The 25,345-nt window shown below is 45.8% G+C and overlaps 1 protein-coding gene across 1 annotated transcript in view; it reads right to left on the minus strand.

Annotated features, from left to right (window-relative positions):
* Nucleotides 1–25,345, minus strand: part of LOC137327706 (protein inscuteable homolog) — a 190,514-nt gene that overhangs the window by 134,843 nt on the left and 30,326 nt on the right. The window contains exon 4 of the mRNA XM_067993505.1: nt 4,847–4,960. Within this exon, the coding sequence (XP_067849606.1) occupies nt 4,847–4,960 (114 nt within the window). The remainder of the gene's footprint in view (nt 1–4,846; nt 4,961–25,345) is intronic.

Genomic DNA, 25,345 nt, shown 5'->3' on the forward strand with positions numbered 1-25,345 from the left:
AAGCCCAGTTGTAAAGTTTCTGTCTGCCTGTTTAAGGCAGCAGAATGTTGTTCACCCTGAGTTCGAACGGCCGTTTTCAGGGCCTGATGGATTCATTTGTGAGCCATGCTTGAAACTCAACGGAGGCTAGCCTTCCCTCCATCGCAGACATTCCCTTACTCACCTGCGCCACCATTCCACTAATGCAGGAGATGGACTCCTCCATCCTCTCCACTATTGTGGAGAGTGTGCGTGGCACCTGTTCCAGTACCTCGCAAGTGTGCTGCTGTCCCTCGATCATTCTCCTTTTAAAGGATGGCCCCTGGGGTTCAGCATCTGCATCCAGCTGAGCAGAGCCTGGACAGGAGTGCGGCCACCGACGTGGACTCTCCATAGCCAGCCAGTGTCTGCTCGTGCTCAATTATGTGTGATGACCCACCAGGTGCCAACCCAACTAACTGACCACTAGGACCCACCGAGGTGTGAGTATCTGCGCTGGTGGATGGCTCACTAAGATGTGATGGTGCGCCCTCAGAGGCTGGGAGCTCCTCTGAGGAATCGCCCTCTCCTGTCACTGCAGTCATTGAAGGGCCTGGAAGAGAATAGAAGGCAATATTAAGCGTCATCACAGATGTGTAATGATACGATAAGCATACGGAGGTGTTCAACATACCAATCATTCTTAATATCAATTCATGTTGTGTGTGATGATTGTTAAAGTTGTGTCAACACACGTTTGTGGGGTGCCAGTCTCGGCGTCCCCGACGGACAGGCACTCAAGGGTGTGGCTGATCTCCAGGGCCTCCTCCTCCCCCTCTGTGAGGACCACTATTTATTGTGGCTCCCCTCCAGTCCTCGCCCTCTCCCTTGCATTTTGCACTCTCTTCTACAAGGGGAGAAAGTATAGACATGTGAGTGAGTGATGGGGAAGTGGCCAACCGATGAATGCATTGCTTTGGGTGAGGCTGACTGTGAAAGAGGTGCATCAGAGGGTGAGTATCAGACAGAGACATCACATTGGATCAGGATTGCAGTGAGTGGTAGTGGTGGGGTCACAAATGGGGAGGTGAGGAAGTGCTCAGGAAGTGCAGGTAAGTTGAGGATGAGCCTTAAGTGGGTGTGAGGAGTGATGTGATGGAGTATTCTTGGCAGTGCAGAATGAGTTGGGTGGGGGGGGGCAGTGATGTGGAACACGGAATGCAGGAGAATGAGTAAGTGTACTCACTTTTGCTGACCTGGTTAGGTCATTGAAGCACTTCCTGCACTGGACCCAAGTGCGGGATATGTTGGTCAAGCTCGTGACCTCCTCTACCACCTCGAGCCAGGCCTTCTTGGTGGCAAAGACAGGCACTTCCTCCTGTCGGCCAACAGCACCTCAAGTGAAGCGTCACTGAATCTTGGAGCTGGTTTGCCCCTCTGCTGCTCCATTCTGTGTGCTTGCTCCTTGCTCCAGCAAAAGCCATTGGTGCAATGGCCCTTTAAATACAGACACACCAGCTGACAGCAGGTCATGCGGGTGTGCAGTCCGCCTGCTGCGCAGCTTTCAGACGGCAAGCCCGGAAACAACGTTAAGGAGCACCAATTAAGTCACCATTGCGTTGGGGAACGGTAAGATTTTATTATTCGGGTTTGCTGCGCGTCCATTAACCATCCCCCCGCAACCTGCTGCCATCACACCGCCTTATTAAAATCATGCCCCTGGAACCTAAACCTGAAAATATAACAACCTGCATACTCCCAACAAGCATGAATCAAGCACGTGAACCCAGGAAATGCTCTAAACTCCCACCGACTGAGCAGAATTGTGGCACATAGATCAGTAATGCCCTTCCCTACCCGTTTCACCTCTTCTCTGCCATTCCCCCTCTTTGCCATTTCCCCTTAACTCATCAGCCTTTCTTCCCTCCTCCTCTAAACTCGCCCCTCCCTCTTTCCCCCTTCTCTTTCATTTCCCCCACCTCTCGCTCCCCTCCTTCCCTCTTTCTCTCCCCCTCCCCTTCCCCTTCACAATGTCACTGGATGTTAAGACCTTTGATGACTGTGGAATTTTTGTCTACACTCACAGTTCAAGAAAAACGCCGACTTCCATTACAATGTCTGGGTCAGTTATATTTCATGGCTTTGAAACGATTAGCATTGATTGCCGCTATTTTATGTGGAATTGTCAATTTAATTATTCTTATTAAATTAGTTGGTGACCTATAACTTTGATATTTTTCTATAATGCCTCAAATAATCTTATTTCTTTGCGCCAAATTTTGATAAAACAGTTCGATGGGAACGAACCAGGTCCCAGCTGATTGTAATAAAAATAGAAATTGATGGAAATACACAGCAGGTCAGTCAACATCTGTAAAGAGAAAAGACAAGCTAATGTTTTGGGCATATATCCCTCGGTCTTGATGAAGGATCTGCACCCAGAACATTAGTGTCTTTTCTGTTTACCGATACTGTCTGACTTGCTGTGCATTTCTAAACTGTTCTGATTTCATTTCATATTCTGCATTTTTTCAAATCTCCCAGTATGTGTATAAAAAAAGTGGCTTGTACAAAATAAGAAAATTGGAGCCTTAATAACACAAAATTCCAAACCTTCAGCCATTTTTGTTAGATCTATCATATCGTTAAAAAAAAATAGTTCATACAGTGTTTGATCCTGCAATGTTCGATCTCCAGAACAAGCTATCTACCCAGTTGTTTATTTATACACCCCAATTTTGCAACAATGGCAAAGTCAGGGTTTTGCTGTCTATTGTCACATGCGCACCTGGGTTGACCTGGTCAAATCTTGCAATACCAGTCCTACCCCCTAACTTCAATAGGCTCCAGGCTCATGCCAAAAACACGTTCCATGAGCTTGGCCTATAGCACAGCCAACAGTGGGGCCGCAACACCAGGAAAAGCAGTAGCTCTTAAAGATCTGTAGCTTGCTATTTAAAGACAGGCTGTGGTCGGGGCAGAAAAGCTGGGTAACTGTTCAGAATGGCACAAAGGAGAAATATAGGCATTACTGGTCCTTTTGATGCTGAAGAGCTGGAGGTACTGCAACTGATGGGGCACCAAGGGAGAAGGGCCCTATTTGGGACTGAAGGCCACCTTCCCGCAAAATCCAGTGCATCATTTCATTCAAATAATGCGAGCACTATGGACTGCTGCATAGTGACGGCATCATGGCTGTTCCTGGATAATGGACTGACATGGATAATGTAATTGAGTGTAAACCTCTTCTGCTCATGTGGGCCTTAGGGTTGAACGAGGAGCCTCGATTCTCACATGGGTGCCACCTACAGCAGTCTGCATTTGAGAGAACCCTACCAGCTGAGCCCTGTTCAGTTGATGCCTTCCTTCCACAGGGAAGTGTTGAAGTTGCTTCCCCTTGCAGACAAAGCATTTGTCATCTGCTTGATACGCTCATGGAATGCAGACTGTCTAATCTTGCAATTGTCACTTTAAAAGCGACATGAGGGGAAGGGGGGGGGGGGGGCGGGAAGAGTTATTTTCTAGGGGCGGATGCAGAAAGAAGAGAGCTTGAAACGGGATGGGGAACATGTGTGCTGAGCAATACAAGGAAGTAGTCAGAGGTCGCCTTGTTGATGATTGAGACAATGAGCATAAGGAATCTAGAGGAGGTGGTGAGCATGAGTATGGGTGGAGTGAGCCCACACGAAGTGTTATATAGAATCAATTAATGTATTAACTAACTTTGGTGGCAGTCCAGTCTACAAATGTATTGTATATATGCTGGCAAAAGGTTACTCTTGCTTCATATGTGCCTTGCCAATGCAAAGACTTCACCATAGGGTAGATCTTGTAAATGGCAAGGTATCTTGCACACTGAACACAGATTGGGAAACTGCAGCGAAAATTGCAAAATTTATTCTCATAGCTTCTCATTCTTACAGTATATCCAAAACAGCATGATAATATTGTGGCCTACCATGTTCTCTCTAATTATGCTACACAGTGTTCCACAATTTTGACTCGAGTAATGTGAATTATGAACCATCTTCCATGGATTACAATATATTACATAGACCAACGATGATATCATCCCATTCAAAATACTATGCATGGAGAAGTAGCGTTGTCACCTTGTGAAAACAAGGCTCAATCACAGCTGGGTTTCTCCACAGCATCACATGACATATAACATGCCTTCCTTCCAACAGCTTAGTGGAGAGTGAACTATACAGAACAAGTTTGATCCCTGCTCTGCACTGTTGGCTCTCAGCCACAGCAGCAATGGGAGCATTACAAATGTGCCTGGGAGAGGAACAAACGTCAGCCAGGTTTCCTGCCACTGCTGACTGCAGAGTGATCCTTGCTGGATGTGCACATGTGGACATTGGGTGAGGACAGAAACAGGCTCGATTGGTCTTTACAGACAAACAGCCGAAGGGTTCTCCCGCTCAGCTGCCGTAACTTCGGCAGGAGATCAGAGGGAACCCCTCTGTCGCATAAACAGGGTTCCGCCGATCTTCCGCTGGAGTTACCACAGCCGATCAGGAGAGCCCCCCCCAAGGAAATTCCCAGCGATACTGTCCAGGCACATGTCTGAGGAATGGAAACTTCAGGAAGGTACCAGAGACTCACTGTTGTCGGTGGAACTATACACTAACATGAATCATCACCTTCAAGAAAGGAGGAGTAAAGGGAGAAGATCAGAGAGAAAAATAGATGGGAAGGAAAAAAAAAATCAGTGGAATTGCAAGTAAATTAGTAATAATAAAATGGAACCACGCTTAAATTTATAAATTATATTTGTTCAATCAATTAGAAAATTGCATCATAACAAACAATATTCTGAGCAAATAAATTTGTTATGTATCAACTGAAAACCAGTGGATTGAGAAGAATTCCTCCTTACCTTAGCTATGATGTGGCACAAATGGGCACCTTCCTGTGACAGGCCAATGAGGCTATTGACGGCTGTCTCAATGTTGTATATGTTGTTTGCTGAATCCAGCTGTCTCACCAAGCCCTGTGAAACAAGACAAAGTGATAATAAATATCAGCCATTCCCTCCTGTGAGTGTAATGGTTTGATATCAATGGGTGACTTCTAGCTTCTCACAGATACCAAGTGTAGAGTGTATTTGATCTGTTTAATTGTTGTGTTAACATCAAGAAAAAAAGCAAAAGTTAAACAAAATTACATCAATTTCCTGCACAGAAAAATATACTTGGATAACGTTACAAATACATTTGAAGTTGACTGCTTTCTTATGTTTAAGTTGAGAAAAGACAACATTTTCTGGACACAAAATTCCTGGGGTTGGTTTGTTCCCATTTTGAAAAGTGACCTTACTGGGTTTTACTGAGCCTCCAATTTTCTCTTTTCCTCTTACACTGGGTACAGTTCCATGGATGCTAGCGTCCTTTGGTACTTCACACAAATGGACATTCTTCATATGCCAGCTGAAGCAATGATAACAACAGGCTATTTGATTATGGTGGTTATCACGATCAAGCCCATTCCTATCCTCAACCAACATCCACACACTCTGGATAGCAATCAGGAGCAGGAACCCTAGCTGTTTTTTCTCCTTCCTAGTCCAGGGCTGCTAAGACCAACCTTAGCCTCACCGACTAGGACCTAGTAGAGACTATCCAAACTCATTTCATGTGGGATTCTTACAGCTGGCGGTGAGAGAAGGCCTTCATCCCATCAGTTTAGACTAGATTCAAACCAAGTAGCAAAAGGATATTGTACAATACCATCATACCACTCAATTCCACAATGGCTCTTTAGTAGATCCTTTTCTCCTCATATTGCTATTTACCAGCCTATGGATCTCATTTGAATATGCTCTTTGTCCTGCTTGAGCCTCGCGTAGGGCATGTTGAAGGGGTCTCGCAGAATATTGGGAGCATGTAGTTCTTACTGCATTGGGCTGCTACTCAAAATTAATGAGATAAAAATTATGGGGATTAAAAAAATTCTGCGAGCCTTCTCAAAGGCTGTACGGCAAAGAAATGGATTTCATTTCAAAGGGAAACACCGTTCCCCCCACCCCCCCAAATTACCTGCATGAAATGTAGGGTGTGGGCAAATGGCAGACAGTGCAGCCCCCAATCCCCCATTAGATAACTGGTGAATTGAACATGCTGTTGTAGGCAATGGGTGTGAGGAAGATTGCCCTTTTTGATACTCCAGGAGGGACATGCCTGACAGGAGGTGCCAGCCAGGCTGAACACTGTCTACAGTACCTGCAGAACTTGGCAACAGCACATGGGAGAAAGCGGCGTAATTTAAAAACTCTGACAACCCTAACAGATAGGGTGGTTGCTTGTAAGAACAGATGGGCAGAGGTGGCTTTTTCTGAGAGGAATGATGATGGTGGTTTTGAAAGGGGGAAAGTGCCTGAGGGAACCCATTAACATTGTCAGCTAGTATGAGGGCCAGAAAGGGAAGGTGGGTGGTCAGCGGTTCAGTGAGAACGGTGTCTAGGGAGTAGGAGGAGGGTCTAATGTAGGACATTAGTTCAGAGAGGACATGGGGAGAGATGGGAGAGAAACTAGAGAGAGTCAGGGGTTCAGCGCCATGGTGAGGGAAAGCCTATGGCGACTTTGGCATGGTGGGCAAGGTAAAGGGAGGAGAGCAGTAGAGGCATACAAAACAGATATTAAAATGACAGACAGGAAAAGACCAGCTGGTCCATCAAGCCTTTCCCACACAACACTCAGCTATGGTCCCTATTTGGTGACAAAAGAAATCAATGATCTCCTTGCACTCATTTTCAGAGGTGAGGGTGGAGGCAGCAGGGGAGAGGGGTTTAAGGAGGCAGTTGGTGGTGGAGAAAAGAAACTGGCGGTAATCTTTACTCTCCAGGACAGCCCTAGAGAAGTGGGCAGTTTTGGAACAAGAGAAGCAGCGCAGTAGAAGTTGATGCAATCCAGCCAGATCTAATGATTGATGTCTACACGAGGGATACAAGGAAGTGGTCAGAGATGGCCCTGTCAGTTCTCAAGACCACAGGAGTAAAGATGCCACAGGAGATTGCGAGGCTGAAGGGGCTGCCAGGAGATAGGATCGGAGAATTACTATGGAGGGAGAGACACAAAAGAAATGTCATAGAAATGCCCCAATATTTTAACACAGCAACTTCATACCACAATTATAAATAGAATGGTCAACTCAAAAATCACATACATTGAAAAAAAATCACAAAAACTTGGACGCAATATCTGATTATCCTGTGAAACAGTTGCCTTTATCCAAAACCGAGCTGCATTATATGAAGAATTAATGCACACTGACTGGCTGCTAAAAGACTGTAAATCAAAGTGGCAGGATACATGCTTGTCACACTGAAGTTAAAGCAATGATGGATTTGTATTATACCTGATAAATTGATTACTCAAATGTCAGAAACAAACAGCCTTTACCTATTGAATTTATCCAGTCTGGTTCTCAAAAACCTTTTGGCCTCAGCTCAGGTATCAAGTATGATAGGAATAACTAAAAGCTAAAAATATGTAGATCTAATCTTTACCAAGTCTGGAAAATGCTGCAGATAGATGCCAAATAAGTGAGAAAAAAACATTTGGAACAATTGTTCAGTATCTCATACAGATTATATTAACAGAATAAGAATGAAAAACATTTGCTAATTTTAAAACACATTGCTTAGCTAATCTTGAAACCATGGGTGTAACAAGAGAAAATACAATATAGTTACAAAGGAGAGTTCTTAGAAATATACACCTCAGTTAAAAAACTGCTTCTCAATTTCCCGGTGAGCAGTTTCGTTGTAGAATTGACGATTATTTTTAACCATTTTCACCAATATATTGCAGCTTGCATTCTGTCTCATACTAAAAGGTTGCATTTATCAAACGGGAAAAACTCTTAATGCATTAAAAACCTTCATGTGGCTAACACCATCAGGAAATGAAGCCCAAAACCATTTCCAGAGGGCATCTGAAAAGGCAGCAACATTGCATGTCATGCTTCACCTTCCTCTCACTTGCTGTCATTGAACAAAACATTTCATTTCAACTGGCAGATGGGAATCGGGTTTTTTTGACAGTGTAGTCTGATCTACAAAAAATATATAGTTTAACAGATTCTTATCTCTACTTGTAAGAGCAAAATAAACAATTTTCCCACTGATCCTAATCAATAGTACAACCAATTTGACACTTAGTTCACTTCATTCTTTCTTTTATAATGTAAATGTAACCTCTACATTAATATACATTTATTTCTCTCTATAATCAAAAGTATTGCATCCAGCAAATGTCCATTGCATCATGTCTTTGATGCATGAATGGATGGCTATCACAGTGCAGGATGTCACACCTCAGAGCATCACTCAACCTTATGGCAAAAATTAGTGATTGGCTGAAATGAGCACTTAGCTTTTAAGTCAGCAATTGGATAGCTCATTGAGTAAACAAAAGCATTTTGACTTAGCTGCTATTCATGAGGAACAGCTGAGCGCAGAAGACAGAGCAATCAACTAACTCTGACATTTTAAAAATAAAGTTACCAATCCTGAAATGGCACGTAGCAGAAAACACCAATCCTGAATTGAGAAGCAAAAGGAAATGGTCAACTGCTAAAATATTTTTTTGAAGTTGGTTTGATCTGCTAACTTCAATATTTCACACAATTGAAAATTTGCTGATAAAAATAACGTTATAACATAAGAAACCTATTAAAATATTAAACAATTGAGATAAAAATGCTTATTTTTAGTTAGAGGAGTAATTGTCCAAGTTTGCACTGGTGGCAGTGAAGCTCATTTGCCAGCAATATATATATATAAAAGCAGAGTGGCTGTGATTTTCTGATATGCACTGCAGGCGGGAGAGGTTTCCCGCCGCGAGCACATAATTGGAGAATTACTCCCATGGCGTTGCCCACACTGTGTTATAAATCCCTGGATTTTTTTTTTGGAGAGGCCTGCTCGTGGGTTAGAAGCTGGAGGCTCAATTTGGAGTACTTGCCTAAAGATTCAATTATTTAGTTGGGCTTTGTTGTGGTCCAAATAAGTCCCTCTGCATTATTAAGCCACTTTCTTTTTTTCCCTGGTGCTTCTGGACCACTTTCCTGTCCCTCCCCTGAGCTGCTCCCACCTCACTTTCTTTTTTAACTTTGCCACCACATTCCCAGGCCTAATGTGGTTGCAGTCATTTTCACTGATGTTGAGGCCACAACTACTTTTTGAGCTCTGGTACAGGTGCTTCCACTTCATAATGACCTAAATTGGGGCCTTTCAAAGTTGTAGCTTTAAAATATACCATTTAAACTGGTATGTAAGACAACCCACATAAAAGATGACCCTCCCATCCCCAAAATGCCACCCAATGCAAGAAGAAAAGTCCATTGTTCTTTAAGACAAGTGTCAGTGCTACAGACGTTCTATACAACAAAATGCTCAATTTTATAAAACTGGCATTCATAAATACATTTTTTCTCATTTTTAGGTACGCCTGGTGCTGCTCCTGGCATGCTCTTCTACACTCCTCATTGAACCAGGGTTGATCCCCTGGCTTGTTGGTAATGGTAGAGTGAGGAATATGCCGGGCCATGAGGTTACAGATTGTGCTGGAATACAATTCTGCTGCTGCTGATGGCCCACAGTGCCTCATGGATGCCCAGTTTTGAGCTGCTAGATCTGTTCCTCTAGCACGGTGATATTTAAATGGCAACTCCCCCCTCCAACTTCAGTCCAGGCTCCCACACCCGATTTTATAACGTGTCTATCCTACTGGCTGCCTCTGGACTGAAGTCAGACATTGAGGGGAAAACTATTGAAATATTACAGCACTGGAGAAACAGAGCAGAGCACCACTTGATTGGTAGGCACTGGTATGATGGTCCTGTTGGGTCCATGGTCTTTGGAGAAATTGCTCTGATAGGAGGGAAACCACAGAAGAATATGGCTTGAGTGTAAGATGGCCACTTGTACTTTTAAATCCAAGCATGAACATAGATTTCTGGTCTTATACACAAGTATACATGGTATACACAGGGTAATTTTGGTGCGATCTCACACAGTTGATATGCATTCAGCTGGCACATATTGGAAATTTACTTGTGCACTGCCCGTGATTTCCCGTCCACTGATTTTCCGACGTGCGAGCCTTGTCAGTGGTATGGCACCTTACACAATTCACCCTATTAACTTTTTGACATGGTTGAAGCAAGTCATTTACAGCAGCACAGGCACTAAACCAATGAATTACTTTGAAGCGCAGTAACTGTTATTATGTAGTCATATGTGGTGGCCATTTTGTGTTTAGCAGGATTCCATAAATAGCAATCAGATTTATGACCAGTTAATTTTTTTTGGTGGTGTAGGCTGAGGGAGGAATATTGGTCAGGACACCAAACAAAATGCTTGCTCTTTGATTCGTGCTATAGGAACTTTCATATCCACCTGAACAGGCAGGTGGGGCATTAATTGAAAATCTCATCTGCAGCAAATCTGCATCAATGTAGCACTCCCTTAGTACTGAACTGGAATGACCAGCGAGGTTATGTGCTCAATTCCTGGAGTGTGGCCTGAACCTACAAACCTCTGGGCTCAATTTTACCATGGTGGCGGGTTGGTAGCGGGGGGATGAACCAAACTTACAGTTTCCGACGCGATTGCACGTTGACTGATAGTGGTTAACGTCCTCTCCGGGTTTCCCACCCGGCAACTAGCCTGATTGACAGGCTGGCTGCTGTCAGGAGCTGCAACGCGAGTGGGGGGGTGGCGGGGGAAGAAAAAGGGAGGGAGCGAGATGTCATTCAGTGCTGGACTGGCAGACCTGGGAGGGTGGGAGAAGAGAATGGAAGATCTGGCGCTGGACTAGAAGACTGGGGGGGTGGAGGGGGACGATCAGAGGGGGACATCGGGAGGGTGACGAGGGGGACATCGGGAGGGTGACGAGGGGGACATCGGGAGGGTGACGAGGGGGACATCGGGAGGGTGACGAGGGGGACATCGGGAGGGTGACGAGGGGGACATCGGGGGGACATCGGGAGGGTGACGAGGGGGACATCGGGGGGATATCGGGAGGGTGACGAGGGGGACGTCGGGAGGGTGACGAGGGGGACGTCGGGAAGGTGACGAGGGGGACATCGGGAGGGTGACGAGGGGGACACCGGGAGGGTGACGAGGGGGACACCGGGAGGGTGACGAGGGGGACATCGGGAGGGTGACGAGGGGGACATCGGGAGGGTGACGAGGGGGACATCGGGAGGGTGACGAGGGGGACATCGGAGTGGGAGACATCGGACATCGGAGCAGGTTTCAAAGGTAGGTTCATTTATTGTTTTCACTTCCTTGCATGGTTTTCTATTTAATTTATTTAGTTTCTTTTTCCCTGATCCGGCCCTTCAGGCCTGGTTTCACCAGGTGTGAATCAGGAGCGGTGGGCAAGCCGCCCAGGTAAGTTGAAAATCTTTCTAATCACTTACTCTGTCACAGGTAAAGTGCCTTAAGTACCTTAACGAGGTACATTTGGCTCTTCAACTGACATCCCACCGGCTTTAATTGCCGGCGGGATTTCCTTTATTCGGGTCCCCCGCGCGCACACAGGTGGGTCCCTGGGAAACTCGAAAGTCGGCGGGTTGGAGCCGGCTTCCTAACCCGAACCGGATTTCCGGAGTCCTTCTGCCCCCTCTGACTCGAGGTACCAAAACTGATGCAATTGGGGTAATTCCACAATCCTGCACTCCCAGATAAGGCTACAATGTTGTAGCACCAATTCTATGACCTGTGTTCCCTGCGAGCATAGCTCCCCACTGGGATCACATAATTACCTCTTACAATATGTTCTATACTATATAGCTGCATTTCTAGTTCTGAAGATGATATTTAGGATGAGTAGCTGTCGACAAAAATCCTGCAGTCACCCAGGCAACAAAAGACAACCAATTTACAAGGAAAAACATAACTTTTTGTATACACCAATACACAAATGTAATATAATAGAGTCCGACTTGTTATTCTCTTCAGAGGAAGACAGGTCTGTCCTGCTGCTGATCATTCTTCCCTGCTTTTGACACCGAGCATCAAATCCCACACTTTCTTCAGCTCCATAACACAAAGCAAACTGGTCCGCATGAGATTCAATGAATATAGTCCTACAGTGAGTCTGTGTCCTCTAATCTGTAAATACATATGGTGGATAGGGACAACTTTATAACAATTGCTAGACATCCTCAGTCCCAAAATATAGTTCAATAAATGCAAGAAATAAAAGCTAACAAACCTATTTATACTACAAATGGTGAAGCAGTTCAGAGGGGTAACATCACAAAGAGCCCTTGGAGGCATTTTACAAAGTTTCTGTGAATGTTGCCTATCACTCTGTGCTGAGGCTATTTGGACCTTTACAACAATTTTAGCTAATCTTCCAAACTAGGAAATCATAAAGTGGCCCATAAATCTGAGCATAGGCATTTACATAGACATTAAAAAAGACTAGTTCATCAACTCAACACACAACTATAGAAAACAAAGAGGAAAAATCAATTGAAATTAAAATGAAAAACAATTCGCAGGATTTATTGCTTATCCCTAATTGTCCTTGAGAAGGTAGTGGTGAGCCGCCAATCCGTGTGATGAAGGTTCTCCCACAGTGCTGTTAGGAAGGGAGTTCCAGGATTTTGACCCAGCAACGACGAAGGAACGGCAATATATTTCCAAGTCAGGATTGGTGTGTGACTTGGAGGGGAACGTGCAGGTGGTGTTGTTCCCATGTGCCTGCTGCCCTTGTCCTTCTAGGTGGTAGAGGTCCTGGGTTTGGGAGGTGCTGTCAAAGAAGCCTTGGCGAGTTGCTGCAGTGCATCCTGTGGATGGTACACACTGCAGACACGGTGCGCCAGTAGTGAAGGGAGTGAATGTTTAGGGTGGTGGATGGAATGCCAATCAAGCGGGCTGCTTTGTCCTGGATGGTGTCGAGCTTCTTAAGTGTTGTTGGAGCTGCACTCATCCAGGCAAGTGGAGAGTATTCCATCACACTCCTGACTTGTGCCTTGTAGATGGTGGAAAGGCTTTGGGGAGTCAGGAGGTGAGTCACTCGTCACAGAATACCCAGCCTCAGACCTGCTCTTGAAGCCACAGTATTTATATGGTTGGTCCAGTTAAGTTTCTGGTCAATGGTGACCCCCAGGATGTTGATGGTGGGGGATTCGGCGATGGTAATGCCATTGAATGTCAAGGGGAGGTGGTTAGACTTTCTCTTGTTGGAGATGGTCATTGCCTGGCACTTGTCTAGCGCGAATGTTACTTGCCACTTATGAGCCCAAGCCTGGATGTTGTCCAGGTCTTGCTGCATGCGAGCATGGACTGCTTCATTATCTGAGGGGTAGCAAATGGAACTGAACACTGTGCAATCATCAGCAAACATCCCCATTTGTGACCTTATGATGGAGGGAAGGTCATTGATGAAGCAGCTGAAGATGGTTGGGCCTAGGACACTGCCCTGAGGAACTCCTGCAGCAATGTCCTGGGGCTGAGATGATTGGCCTCCAACAACCACTATCATCTTCCTTTGTGCTAGGTATGACTCCAGCCACTGGAGAGTTTTCCCCAATTCCCATTGACTTCAATTTTACTAGGGCTGCTTGGTGCCACACTTGGTCAAATGCTGCCTTGATGTCAAGGGCAGTCACTCTCACCTCACCTCTGGAATTCAGCTCTTTTTTCTATGTTTGGACGAAGGCTGTAATGAGGTCTGGAGCCGAATGGTCCTGATGGAACCCAAACTGAGCATTGGTGAGCAGGTTATTGGTGAATAAGTGCCGCTTGATAGCACTGTTGACGACACCTTCCATCATTTTGCTGATGATTGAGGGTAGACTGATGGGGCGGTAATTGGCTGGATTGGATTTGTCCTGCTTTTTGTGGACAGGACATACCTGGGCAATTTTCAACATTGTCGGGTACACGCCAGTGTTGTAGCTGTACTGGAACAGCTTGGCTAGAGGCGCAGCTAGTTCTGGAGCACAAGTCTTCAGCACTACAGCCGGGATGTGGTCGGGGCCCATAGCCTTTGCTGTATCCAGTGCGTTTCTTGATATCACGTGGAGTGAATGGAATTGGCTGATGACCGGCTTCTATGATTGTGGGGACATCGGGAGGAGGCCGAGATGGATCATCCACTCAGCACTCCTGGCTGAAGATGGTTGCAAACGCTTCAGCCTTGTCTTTTGCACTCATGTGCTGGGCTCTGCCGTTAGTTGTTTAATTATCCACCACCATTCACGACTGGATGTGGCAGGACTGCAGAGCTTTGATCTGATCCGTTGGTTGTGGAATCGCTTAGCTCCGTCTATAGTATGTTGCTTCCACTGTTTAGCATGCATGTAGTCCTGTGTTGTAGCTTCACCAGGTTGGCACCTCATTTTTAGGTACGCCTGGTGCTGCTCCTTGCATGCTCTTCTACACTCCTCATTGAACCAGGGTCGATCCCCTGGCTTGTTGGTAATGGTAGAGTGAGGAATATGCCGGGCCATGAGGTTACAGATTGTGCTGGAATACAATTCTGCTGCTGCTGATGGCCCACAGTGCCTCATGTATGCCCAGTTTTGAGCTGCTAGATCTGTTCTGAATCTATCCCATTTAGCACGGTGGTAGTGCCACACAACACGTTGGATGGTGTCCTCAGTGCGAAGACGGGACTTCGTCTCCACGAGGACTGTGCGGTGGTCACTCCTACCAATACTGTCATGGACAGAAGCATTTGCGACAGGTAGACTGGTGAGGACGAGGTCAAGTAAGTTTTTCCCTCATGTTGGTTCGCTCACCACCTGCCGCAGGCCCAGTCTGGCAGCTATGTCCTTCAGGACTCGGCCAGCTCAGTCAATTGTGGTGCTATCGAGCCACTCTTGGTGATGGATATTGAAGTCCCCCACACAGAGTACAATCTGTGCCCTTGCTACCCTCAGTGCTTCCTCCAAATGGTGCTCAACATGGAGGAGGACTGATTCATCAGCTGAGGGAGGACGGTAGATGGTAATCAGCAGGACGTTTCCTTACCCATGTTTTACCTGATGCCATGAGATTTCATGGGGTCCGGAGTCAATGTTGAGGACTCCGAGGGCCACTCCCTCCTGACTTTATATCACTGTACCACCTCTGGTGGGTCTGTCCTGCCGGTGGGACAGGACATACCCAGGGATGGTGATGGAAGAGTCTGGGACGTTGGCTGAAAGGTATGATTCTGTGAGTATGGCTATGTCAGGCCGTTGCTTGACCAGTCTGTGGGACAGCTCTCCCAATTTTGGCACAAGTCCCCAGATGTTAGTGAGGAGGACTTTGCAGGGTCGACTGGGCTTGGTTTGCCTTTGTTGTGTCCAGTGCCTAGTGGTCCGATGCCGGGTGGTCCATCCGGTTTTATTCTTATTGTAAAGAAAAATCGTAAAGTGGTCCATAAATCCGAGCATAGGCATTTGCCTAGATGTTAAAACGGGCTGGATTCATCAACTCAATATACAACTATGGAAAACAAAGAGGAAAAATCTATTGAAATTAAAATGAAAAACAATTACTAAAGGGGATTACAATTCGTGACAATTTCTTAACAGCTAAACATTACCACAAACTAATTCACTACTCACTGAAGCTTGCTATTCACATCCCAACAGTTGGGAATGCACATAATAAGACAGACTTCAAGTTACCTACACAATATATTAGTTTTCTGAGGAAATAAATGAATTCTTAGTCCTGAAGAGATTAAGCTGCTGCAGGTGTCAAAAGTTCAATAATTCCTACTGCTGAATATAGACCTGCAAATGAATGGAAGAGAATTTCTTTCAGAAGCAACTAACTGAAGAAGATGTGTGTTTTTTTTTAACTTGTTACCTGCCATCTCCAATTCATGGTATAAAGTTAACTGAGATTCTTGTTAGCAAGAGTTATATTATTTCCTCTTTTTCATCTGGACCAACAACCAACAGGCTAATATTGGAATTCTGCCCAATCACTTGGTCACAAGCCTTTCAATCACATCCAAGGCCATTTTTTCAATTTGCCTTGATTACATATAATGGGGTGAGGTCAAATAAAAGTTGAATGCCCCAGAGTTGGCGCACCAATATTGAGAGACATTAGCCCCAACTTCAACTCAGAGTGGGAATCAGGCAGGCGGGGGCCAAGACCAGCACCAAATCTCCCTAACCTAGCCGGCGTAAGGAACAGGCAATTTTAACTCCCAGGCCTCATCTGCGTGCCCCCAATTCATTGCTTGCCCAAAACTGGTGGGAAGCAGCAGATGGCTGGCGAGCAGGAGCATAATTTTGGGTGGCAGGAGACAGTCGGCTTGGACCGAAGGAATGGTCCCCGGCACTCAGATAAGTTGTGCGGAGGTGGTTTTGCAGGGTTGGGGGTGAGGGGGGTCTCACGATCAGGAAAGGAGGGAATCCTGGCCAGGTGATATCTAAACATTTCTTGTGAGGATCAGAGGAGCACTCCTGCTCCCCCGGCCCCACAAGGAAAGTAAAAAAATAAACGTACCTCTTCCTCTAGCTTCACCAGGCATATAGTGATAATGGCTTCCCCACTCAGGCCACTGGTTAAAATAGCAGTTGGCCCCCAATGAAGCCACTGAACCACGATCTGCGTATTCAATGAAGGGCCCCGCTGGTTTCAGGCGGGTGTCCTTGCAGCCTGCGCAGAACAAGAAGTTAAAGTTGAAGACAGTGGGAACAGAGAGGGATGTTTGCAAATAAGTCTTCCAGCCAATGTTAAGAGCCAGCCTGCCTGCCTGCCATGTTGCCACCAGGCATGTAAGGTTAAAATCTCCTCGAGCGTAGTTATGCAGACACTACACCAAAATTTATGTCTGTTTCTACGTCAATCCTGTTGATGGGAACTTGCACTGAAATTTCCTGCAGAACTCACTTGCTTACAGCGGAACAGAAGATCCAGCGTAAAATAAGTGTTAAAGCAGCACCACCAAAAGAGGCAGCAGTGAGAGGGTTGCTATCTTCTGCCATGGTGTCTCACTCTCAGAGCCTCTTGCCTCTGCTGCTGCTCTTCCTCTACCATTGTTATGCAGAATAGGGGTATGCCCATTGGGAAGGCCATTCCAGCTACTTCGTCCTTCTGAACGCGGGGGGGGGGTCCAAAAAATTTCAGGTGCACTGTGACTTACTTTGGTTAAGTATAATGCAGGCTTTGGAAAGAAGTATTCAAAAAAATATTGTGAACATTATTGCTATCAAACTCCCGAAATCTCAATTACGCCTAAATTTTGGGGCGGAAATCTAAGCCAGAGAATTAATGGCATAAAGGCAGGAAACTTGCGAAATCTGGTCTTTTGCATGGGGGCGGAGCTATGTAAATGAGCAGCAAAGAGTTTCAGTGCACATATCTCAGAAGCGGCACAAATGATGGTGTGTTCCCGCTTACAACCAGTGTAAATTTCCTCGGAAAAAATTGGCACAGCGCCGCTATTGCACCTTAAATTTCCAGGAAATTTAAAGCCGTAGATTTAGCCTGCTGATTCTCCAAATGGCAACCCTGGCTATTCTCACCTTGCCAGCAGCAGAAGAGGCAAGTTATTCCACCACAGGGAAGGAGGACAAAACAGGAAGTGATCAGAGATGCTCGCTTGCACCTCCCCGCAACCAGCTTAAGAGTTGCATTGACAGAAGTGGAGAAAGCTTGTCCCCTCCCTGTCTTTTCAGCTGGGAAATTATGTTTGGCACAGGGAAAAGGGGGAAAACGTGTCAATATAAAGGGAAGTTCCATGTCATCATGTCAGGAAGACACAGAATGTACACAGAAGTACCAACAACTCGCCAAGGCTTCTCCGGCAGCACCTCTACCACCTAGAAAGACAAGAGCAGCAGGCACATGGGAATACCACCACCTGCACGTCCCCCTCCAAGTCACACACCATCCCGACTTGGAAATATATCGCCGTTCCTTCATCGTCGCTGGGTCAAAATCCTGGAATTCCATACCCAACAGCACTCTGGGAGAACCTTCACCACACGGACTGCAGCGGTTCAAGAAGGCGGCTCACCACCACCTTCTCAAGGGCAATTAGAGATGGGCAATAAATGCCGGCCTCGCCAGCGACACCCACATCCCACGAACGAATAATAAAAAAAGTGTCTACGTTATTCTTTCAATGAAAATGCAAGAACTGCCTATCAAGCGTGATATCTGTACCTCAGAATCACTCAATTAGCATCTTCATAATTGAGTCTTTGGGGTGATTTTGGGGGGGCAATTGCAGGTGCGTTGGGGGCGGTGGGGGCTCCAAAAATCGCGAAAATCCAGTTTGGATTTGGAAGCCGGCTCCAAGCCATCGGCTTCCGAGTTTCCCAGGGACCCACCTGTGTGCGCGCGGGCGACCCGAGAAACGGAAGTCCCGCCGGCAATTAAAGCCACTGGGATGACAGTTAAAGAGTCAAATGTACCTCATTGGTGTACTTAAGGCACTTCACCTGTGACAGGTGAAGGGATTAGAAAGATTTTTAACTTACCTGGGTGGCTTGCCCACCGCTTCTGATTCACGCCTGGTGAAACCAGACATGAAGGGCCGGATCAGGGAAAAAGAAACTAAATTAATTAATTAAAAAACCATGCAAAGAAGTGAAAACACTAAATTAACCTAATTGCACCCTGCTCCGACATCCAATGTCTCCCACTCCGATGTCCCCCCCAATCTTCCCCTCTTCCCCCCCCCCCCCCACCCACCCCCAGTCTTCCAGTCCAGTGCTGGATCTTCCACTCACCCCCGACCCACCGACTGGTCTTCTGTTCCAGCGCCGAATGACGTCTCGCTCTCTCTCTTTCTCGCCCTCCCCCCACCACCTCGCGCTGCAGCTTCTGACAATCAGGCTAGCTACCGGGCGCGATACCCGGAGAGGACATTAATCACTATCAATCAACGTGCAACCGCGTCGGAAACGGTAAGATCGCTTCATGCGGGTTTGCCATGCGCACCTTCATCCCCCTCCCCCCCGCTGCCAACCCACCAGCATGGTATATTGAGCCCTTAGTCTCAGCAGGAAATCACATCCACTAAACAGGCTGTTCAGACGTTTAAAACACAAGCTCGGTGTCACTATACCACTACCTCTTGATTTAGCTCATCTTCTCTCTTACTCTTTTCAACCTTGGTGTCCTGCATTGCAGGATTTAGCTCATCATCTTGGTTAAAATGATAGATGTACCAAACAGAGAAAATCTTTACAAATGCATTCAGGATTTGTTGCACATAAGCTACAGAGGAATTTTTACATTAATACATCAGTTACAAATTTTGTGTCCACTATATATGTTCTTGTGAGTTCGTGTCATTGGTCTCTACCAACGCTCACAGTCAGGGGTTTATTTTCGCTACCCGATGTAAATCATCCCCAAATCTCTCCATGGTAAAATGGTTGAAAATCCCGAAACATGGCAGTCTGCTAACTACAATCTGAGAAGAGCACCTTCTGAGCTCCCCTGATGGCCCAACTGACTAAGACTGTGAGTACCTGAGCCATACAGATCAGGAAGGTCCAAAGTTTGATCCCCAGTCTGTGCTGAGTTAGCCAATCTGAGTTGTGCCAGCAACAGGGCTATTACTCTCACTGCCCCTGGTGAGGGAGAGGAAAATCAGCCAGGTCCCTGCTCCTGATCGCTATCCAGTTACCATTTTTGAAAGTGCATGTCACGTGAGGACAGGATTGGCGTCAACTGTGATGTCCTCCATGGTTGAATAACCGGTCAATACTCACTGTCCAAGCTCCCACATGAAAATTGGCCACTTGAGCAAGGTACCACTGGAGTGTGACCTGTCCCTGTGAAACCTTACTGTAGCAACAGGAAGCACCACCAGAGAGGTAGAGAATGGGAATTCATTATCTTGTCCATGTCTATACAAAACACTTAAAAAACATTCTTGTGTCATAAAATATTCAGCGATTTCAAAAGGTAATACCACTTTAAATTTTAACTTATTAGTGCCACTTTTCATAGAATCATGGAAAGGTTACAGCGCGGAAGGAGGCCATTTGGCCCATCGAGCCTGTGCCGGCTCTATACAAGAGCAATCCAGCTAGTCCCACTCCCCCGCCCTTTCCCTGTAGCCCTGCAAATTTTTTCTTTTCAAGTACTTATCCAAGTTCCCTTTTCAAGGCCATGATCGAATCTGCCTCCACCACCCTCTCCGGCAGTGCATTCCAGATCCTAACCACTCGCTGTGTAAAAAAAGATTTTCCTCATGCCACCTTTGGTTCTTTTGCCAATCACCTTAAATCTATGTCCTCTGGTTCTTGACCCTTCCACCAGTGGGAACAATTTCTCTCCATCTATTCTGTCTAGACCCTTCATGATTTTAAATACCTCTATCAAATCTCCTCTCAATCTTCTCCGTTCCAAGGAGAACAATCCCAGCTTCTCCAGTCTATCCACGTAACTAAAGTCCCTCATCCCTGGTATCATTCTAGTAAATCTTCTCTGCACCCTCTCGAAGGCCTTGACATCTTTCCTAAAGTGCGGTGCCCAGAACTGGACACAATACTCCAGTTGTGGTTGAACCAGTGTTTTATAAAGGTTCATCGTGACTTCCTTGCTTTTGTACTCTATGCCTCTATTTATAAACCCCAGGATTCCGTAGGCTTTCTTAACCGCTTTCTCAACCTGCCCTGCCACCTTCAACAATTTGTGCACATATACCCCCAGATCTCTCTGTTCCTGTACCCCTTTTGGAGTTGTGCCCTCCAGTTTATATTGCCTCACCTCGTTCTTCCTACCAAAATGTATCACTTCACATTTTTCTGCATTATATTTCATCTGCCACGTGTTCGCCCATTCCACCAGCCTGCCTATATCCTCTTGAAGTCTATCACTATCCTCCTCACTGTTCACTACACTTCCAAGTTTTGTGTCATCTGCAAATTTGGAAGTTGTGCCCCGTACACCCAAGTCTAAGTCATTAATATATATCAAGGAAAGCAGTGGTCTTAGTACCCTGGGGAACACCACTGTACACCTCCCTCCAGTCCGAAAAACAACCGTTAACCACTACTCTGTGTTTCCTGTTACTTAACCAATTTTGTATCCATGCTGCGACTGCCCCCTTTATTCCATGGGCTTCAATCTTGATGACAAGCTTATTATGAGGGTTAGGGGAGGGGCAGGAAATTCAGTGGCTCCTACGTATAGCCGAACCAAAAGTCACGTTAGTGGGGTGGAGACAATCAAGGGAGGGTGCGGGGATGCATGGTTAGACTGCTCCATGCGGGAACGGAGACATGTTTAGCGCTCTAAAATTCGTGTGACTGAGCTCATCACCCAATTGCTGCTCCTGATCCACCTGCCACTATTTTCTTTGGGTCCTTCACAAGGGCGACCCAGGCACTTGCCTGCTTCAGGCGAGAGTTTACTTGTAATATGGAAATCAGGGTCTGATGACGTACATAGGACCCCGACACAACTTTGAAGTACCAATGGAACCAGGAATACAGCGCCTAACCATGCACCCCCCACCCTCCGTTGATTGTCTCTACCCCACTAACGTGACTTTCGGTTCAGTTATATAGAGGAGCTAGCGAATTTCCCACCCCTCCCCTAATGGCGGGTTGCGCTGGTTCAGTGCTCACAGCTTGCCTTGTATATCGAAATGAGTCGCAACCATTAAAATGGCTTTGGCCTATCAGAGAGGACATCAGGCGGGCATGCAATCAAACCTCCTGCCGTCTGAACAATGTCCGTCAAAAGTTAAAATCAGGCCTATTGTATTTTAACACCTGAAGGATGGTTTGCTGCACTAAACGAGTGAAGTAACCAAAACATGTCTTCATGAACAATACAGTATGAAGGTAGGGGAGTTATATTCATTGTCTGTTGTTTTGTCCAGCATTCCTCTCCATCAGCAGCTTTACTTATGTTATTTTACGTTGCCCTCTCGTTTATTTGATTGAGGTAGGGTTGCCACTAATAGTAATTTATCGAAGCCAACTACCTACTCTCTTGTCTCACATCAGATTGTTAATTGACTTACTAATGAAATGGACTCAGACCAGTGGCTGCTGACTCACTCCTCAATGTTCACCAGCAATTTATCCAGACCTGATCTATACTTGTATTCTATATAATGTATTTAAATGGCAGACACAAGAGTACATATCCAAGAATAGTGAACTCAAGAAAAGCTACCCTTGTTGGTCTTAAAGAGGAAGGTAACAGGTAGGTATTCACAAACAGAGTTACATAGAATTACATAGAATGTACAGCACAGAAACAGACCTTTCGGCCCTAATTCTGGTCTCCCCCTCAAGTGGAAACATCTTCTCTAGGTCTACCCCTTCATAATCTTAACAACCTCCATCATCACCTCTCTATCTTGTCTTTTCGAAAGAAAAGAATCCTTGCCTGTTCAATCTTTCCTGATAGGTATAACCTCTCAGTTCTGGTAACATCCTTGTGAATCTTTTTTATACCTTCTCCAGTGTCTCTATATCCTTTTTATTATAGGGAGACCAGAACTGTTCCAAGTATGGTCTAAGCAAGGTTCTACACAAGTTTAACATAACTTCCCTGATTTTCAATTCCTCTGGAGATGGCATTATTAACCAGTGTCACTACTTTTAGTGATTTGTGTATCTGTACCCCTAGGTCCCTTTGCTCCTCTACCCCATTCAGACTCTTATTTTCCAAGCAGTATGTGGCCTCCTCATTCTTCCTACGAAAATGTACCATCTCACACTTGTCTATACTGAAATTTATTTGCCAATCATACGCCCATTCTGCAAGTTTATTAATGTCTTCCTGTATTTTGTCGCAGTCCTCCTCAGTATTAACTATATCACCCAATTTGGTGTCATCCGCAAATTTTGAAATTGTACTTCCCATTCCAGAGTCTAAATTGTTTATGTAAATTGTGAACAACAGTGGTCCCAGCATCGATCCTTGTGGAACACCACTCCCCACCTTTTGCCAATCTGAGTAACTACCTTTAACCCCTACGCTCTGTTTTCTGTTTTGTAGCCAGCTTGCTATCCATTCTGCTACTTGTCCACTGACTCCGCATGCTCTGACCTTAGTCATGAGTCTACAATGCGTTACCTTAGTGAAGGCCTTTTGAAAATCCAAATATATTACATCTACTACATTACTCGTCTACCCTTTCTGATATTTCTTCAAAGAATTCAATAAGGTTGGTCAAGTATGACCTTCCCTTTTGAAACCCATGCTGACTATTCTTTATTATATTTTTGGTTTCTAGATGTTTTTCTGTTACATCTTTGAGTAAGGATTCCATTATCTTTCCTATCACCGATGTTAAGCTAAATTGATCTTTAGTTCCCTGGACTTGTTCTATCTCCGTTTTTAAATATAGGAATCATATTCGCTGTCCGCCAATCCTCTGGCACAATTCCCTTTTCAAATGAAGTTTTAAATATATGTAATAGTACCTCTGCTATCTTTTACCTAATTTCTTTTAATTTACGTGGATGCAATTCATCCGGACAAGGGGGTTTTATCCTCTCTAAGTTTGATTAGTTTATCAATTATCTCCCCCCTTTCCATCTTAAATGTCTTTATATCTTTTTTGATCTCTTCTTCTAATGTCATGCCCACCATGTTAATCTCCCTGGTAAATACCGAGGCAAAGTAATTATTTAACATTTCTGCCATTTCGCTGTCATTACCTGTGAGTTTATCGTGTGTATCCCTTAGTGGCCCTATCCTTAGTTCCTCCCTAGTATTAGGTTACAATTGGCCACACTATAAGAAGCAAACAATAGGCCAACAAGTTGACACACAGGTATCAGTGTATTCTCCTACAAGTACCATGTAACAACATTCTACAGTGATTTTACAAAATAAATGCATTTTCCCTGAATGAAAATAACATTTTAAAATAAATTAAGTTTAGAAAAATAGCTTCCAATGTTCCTCCATGGAGTATCACTGTGTAATGTTGGTGTACTGAAGTGATGTGAAGCAGATTTCCTTCAACACATACATTCCACAGCAGAGGAGCCACGTTTACTGATTTCATGGAGAGCAATCAAGGCTGATTTCTGTGTTTTTTTCCCCAAGTACATCTGTTGAGTGTTTAGTTAATACTCTGGAGATGGTATATCTTCCTTCCTTGCCTCTACTTTGATTGCTCTGTAATGGGACCAGGAAACATTGATCTTCTTGTGTGGTGTGGATGTGCTAACATTGATTCTTATGCCCTGTGTCATTTCAATGTGTTTGCTTCACACATTTTTGCACAAATAAACATTAGCCAGGCTTCAGAGAGGAGCTTTCTGCATGATGATAATTTAGAAACTAAACAACATGGAAAGCAATTTCAGATTTCTTATAAACGTCAATGGTTTCCTGTTAGCTGACATCAGCTGAACAAAACAGGTTGGGGTAGAATGTACACCAGTGCAGCCAACCAGACAGCCGACCGATAGTCCCGGTGGGAGGACCAGTCCATTTTGAGGGCTGTGTCTCGTTAGCATTCGGCTGGCGGCTTGTGGGCGGGAAACATGCACCCCGAGGCAGCCCGCCGGCCACGGGCCAGTGCCATATCGGGCAGCCCGCCGGCCACGGGCCAGTGCCATGTCGGGCAGCCCGCCGGCCACGGGCCAGTGCCATGTCGGGCAGCCCGCCGGCCACGGGCCAGTGCCATGTCGGGCAGCCCGCCGGCCACGGGCCAGTGCCATGTCGGGCAGCCCGCCGGCCACGGGCCAGTGCCATGTCGGGCAGCCCGCCGGCCACGGGCCAGTGCCATGTCGGGCAGCCCGCCGGCCACGGGCCAGTGCCATATCGGGCAGCCCGCCAGCCACGGGCCAAAAGAAAGTAGGTTCATGGAGATGGGGGGAGGGGTGGGGGGGCCAATCTCAGGAGTGGCCCGGGCTGGTTTTATGAAGCTCAGAGGAGCACACCTGCTCCTCCAGGCCTCACAAAAATAGATACATTTACGTGTGGACTCCTCTTCAACTGGACCACCAGCTTAGCCCAGTACTGTCCTAAAATGACAAACGGACTCCTACATACGTCACTGAACCCCGATTGCACATTAAAAGTGCCCACCACTCGATTCAGGCGGGTACTCAGACTGCCCAGCGGAGGGCTGAGCGAAGATTGCGGTAGCCATAGCGACGGCAGGAAGGAAGCCTCAAAATCTCCCCCGTTCCATCTAATCTTTGGGTTAATATAGCATCTGTAAACTAACTTCAGGGAACCCGAGAGAATTACCTGACGGACAAGCAATTGGTAAATTTGTTTCTATCTACCACATACGGACAGTGGGCCACATCAAACTACCCTGTATATGATTGACACCGCTGACCAATTCCTCAGCCATAACCTCTTTTCAACATGATGGAAAGCTGGCAGGAAGAAAGGAAAACACTTCCCATGTAAATTCTGGACCTTTCCAACACTACAATATTGGCTGCATATAGT

Source organism: Heptranchias perlo, chromosome 12 (assembly GCF_035084215.1).
Source record: "Heptranchias perlo isolate sHepPer1 chromosome 12, sHepPer1.hap1, whole genome shotgun sequence".
NCBI classification, from domain to species: Eukaryota; Metazoa; Chordata; class Chondrichthyes; order Hexanchiformes; family Hexanchidae; genus Heptranchias; species Heptranchias perlo.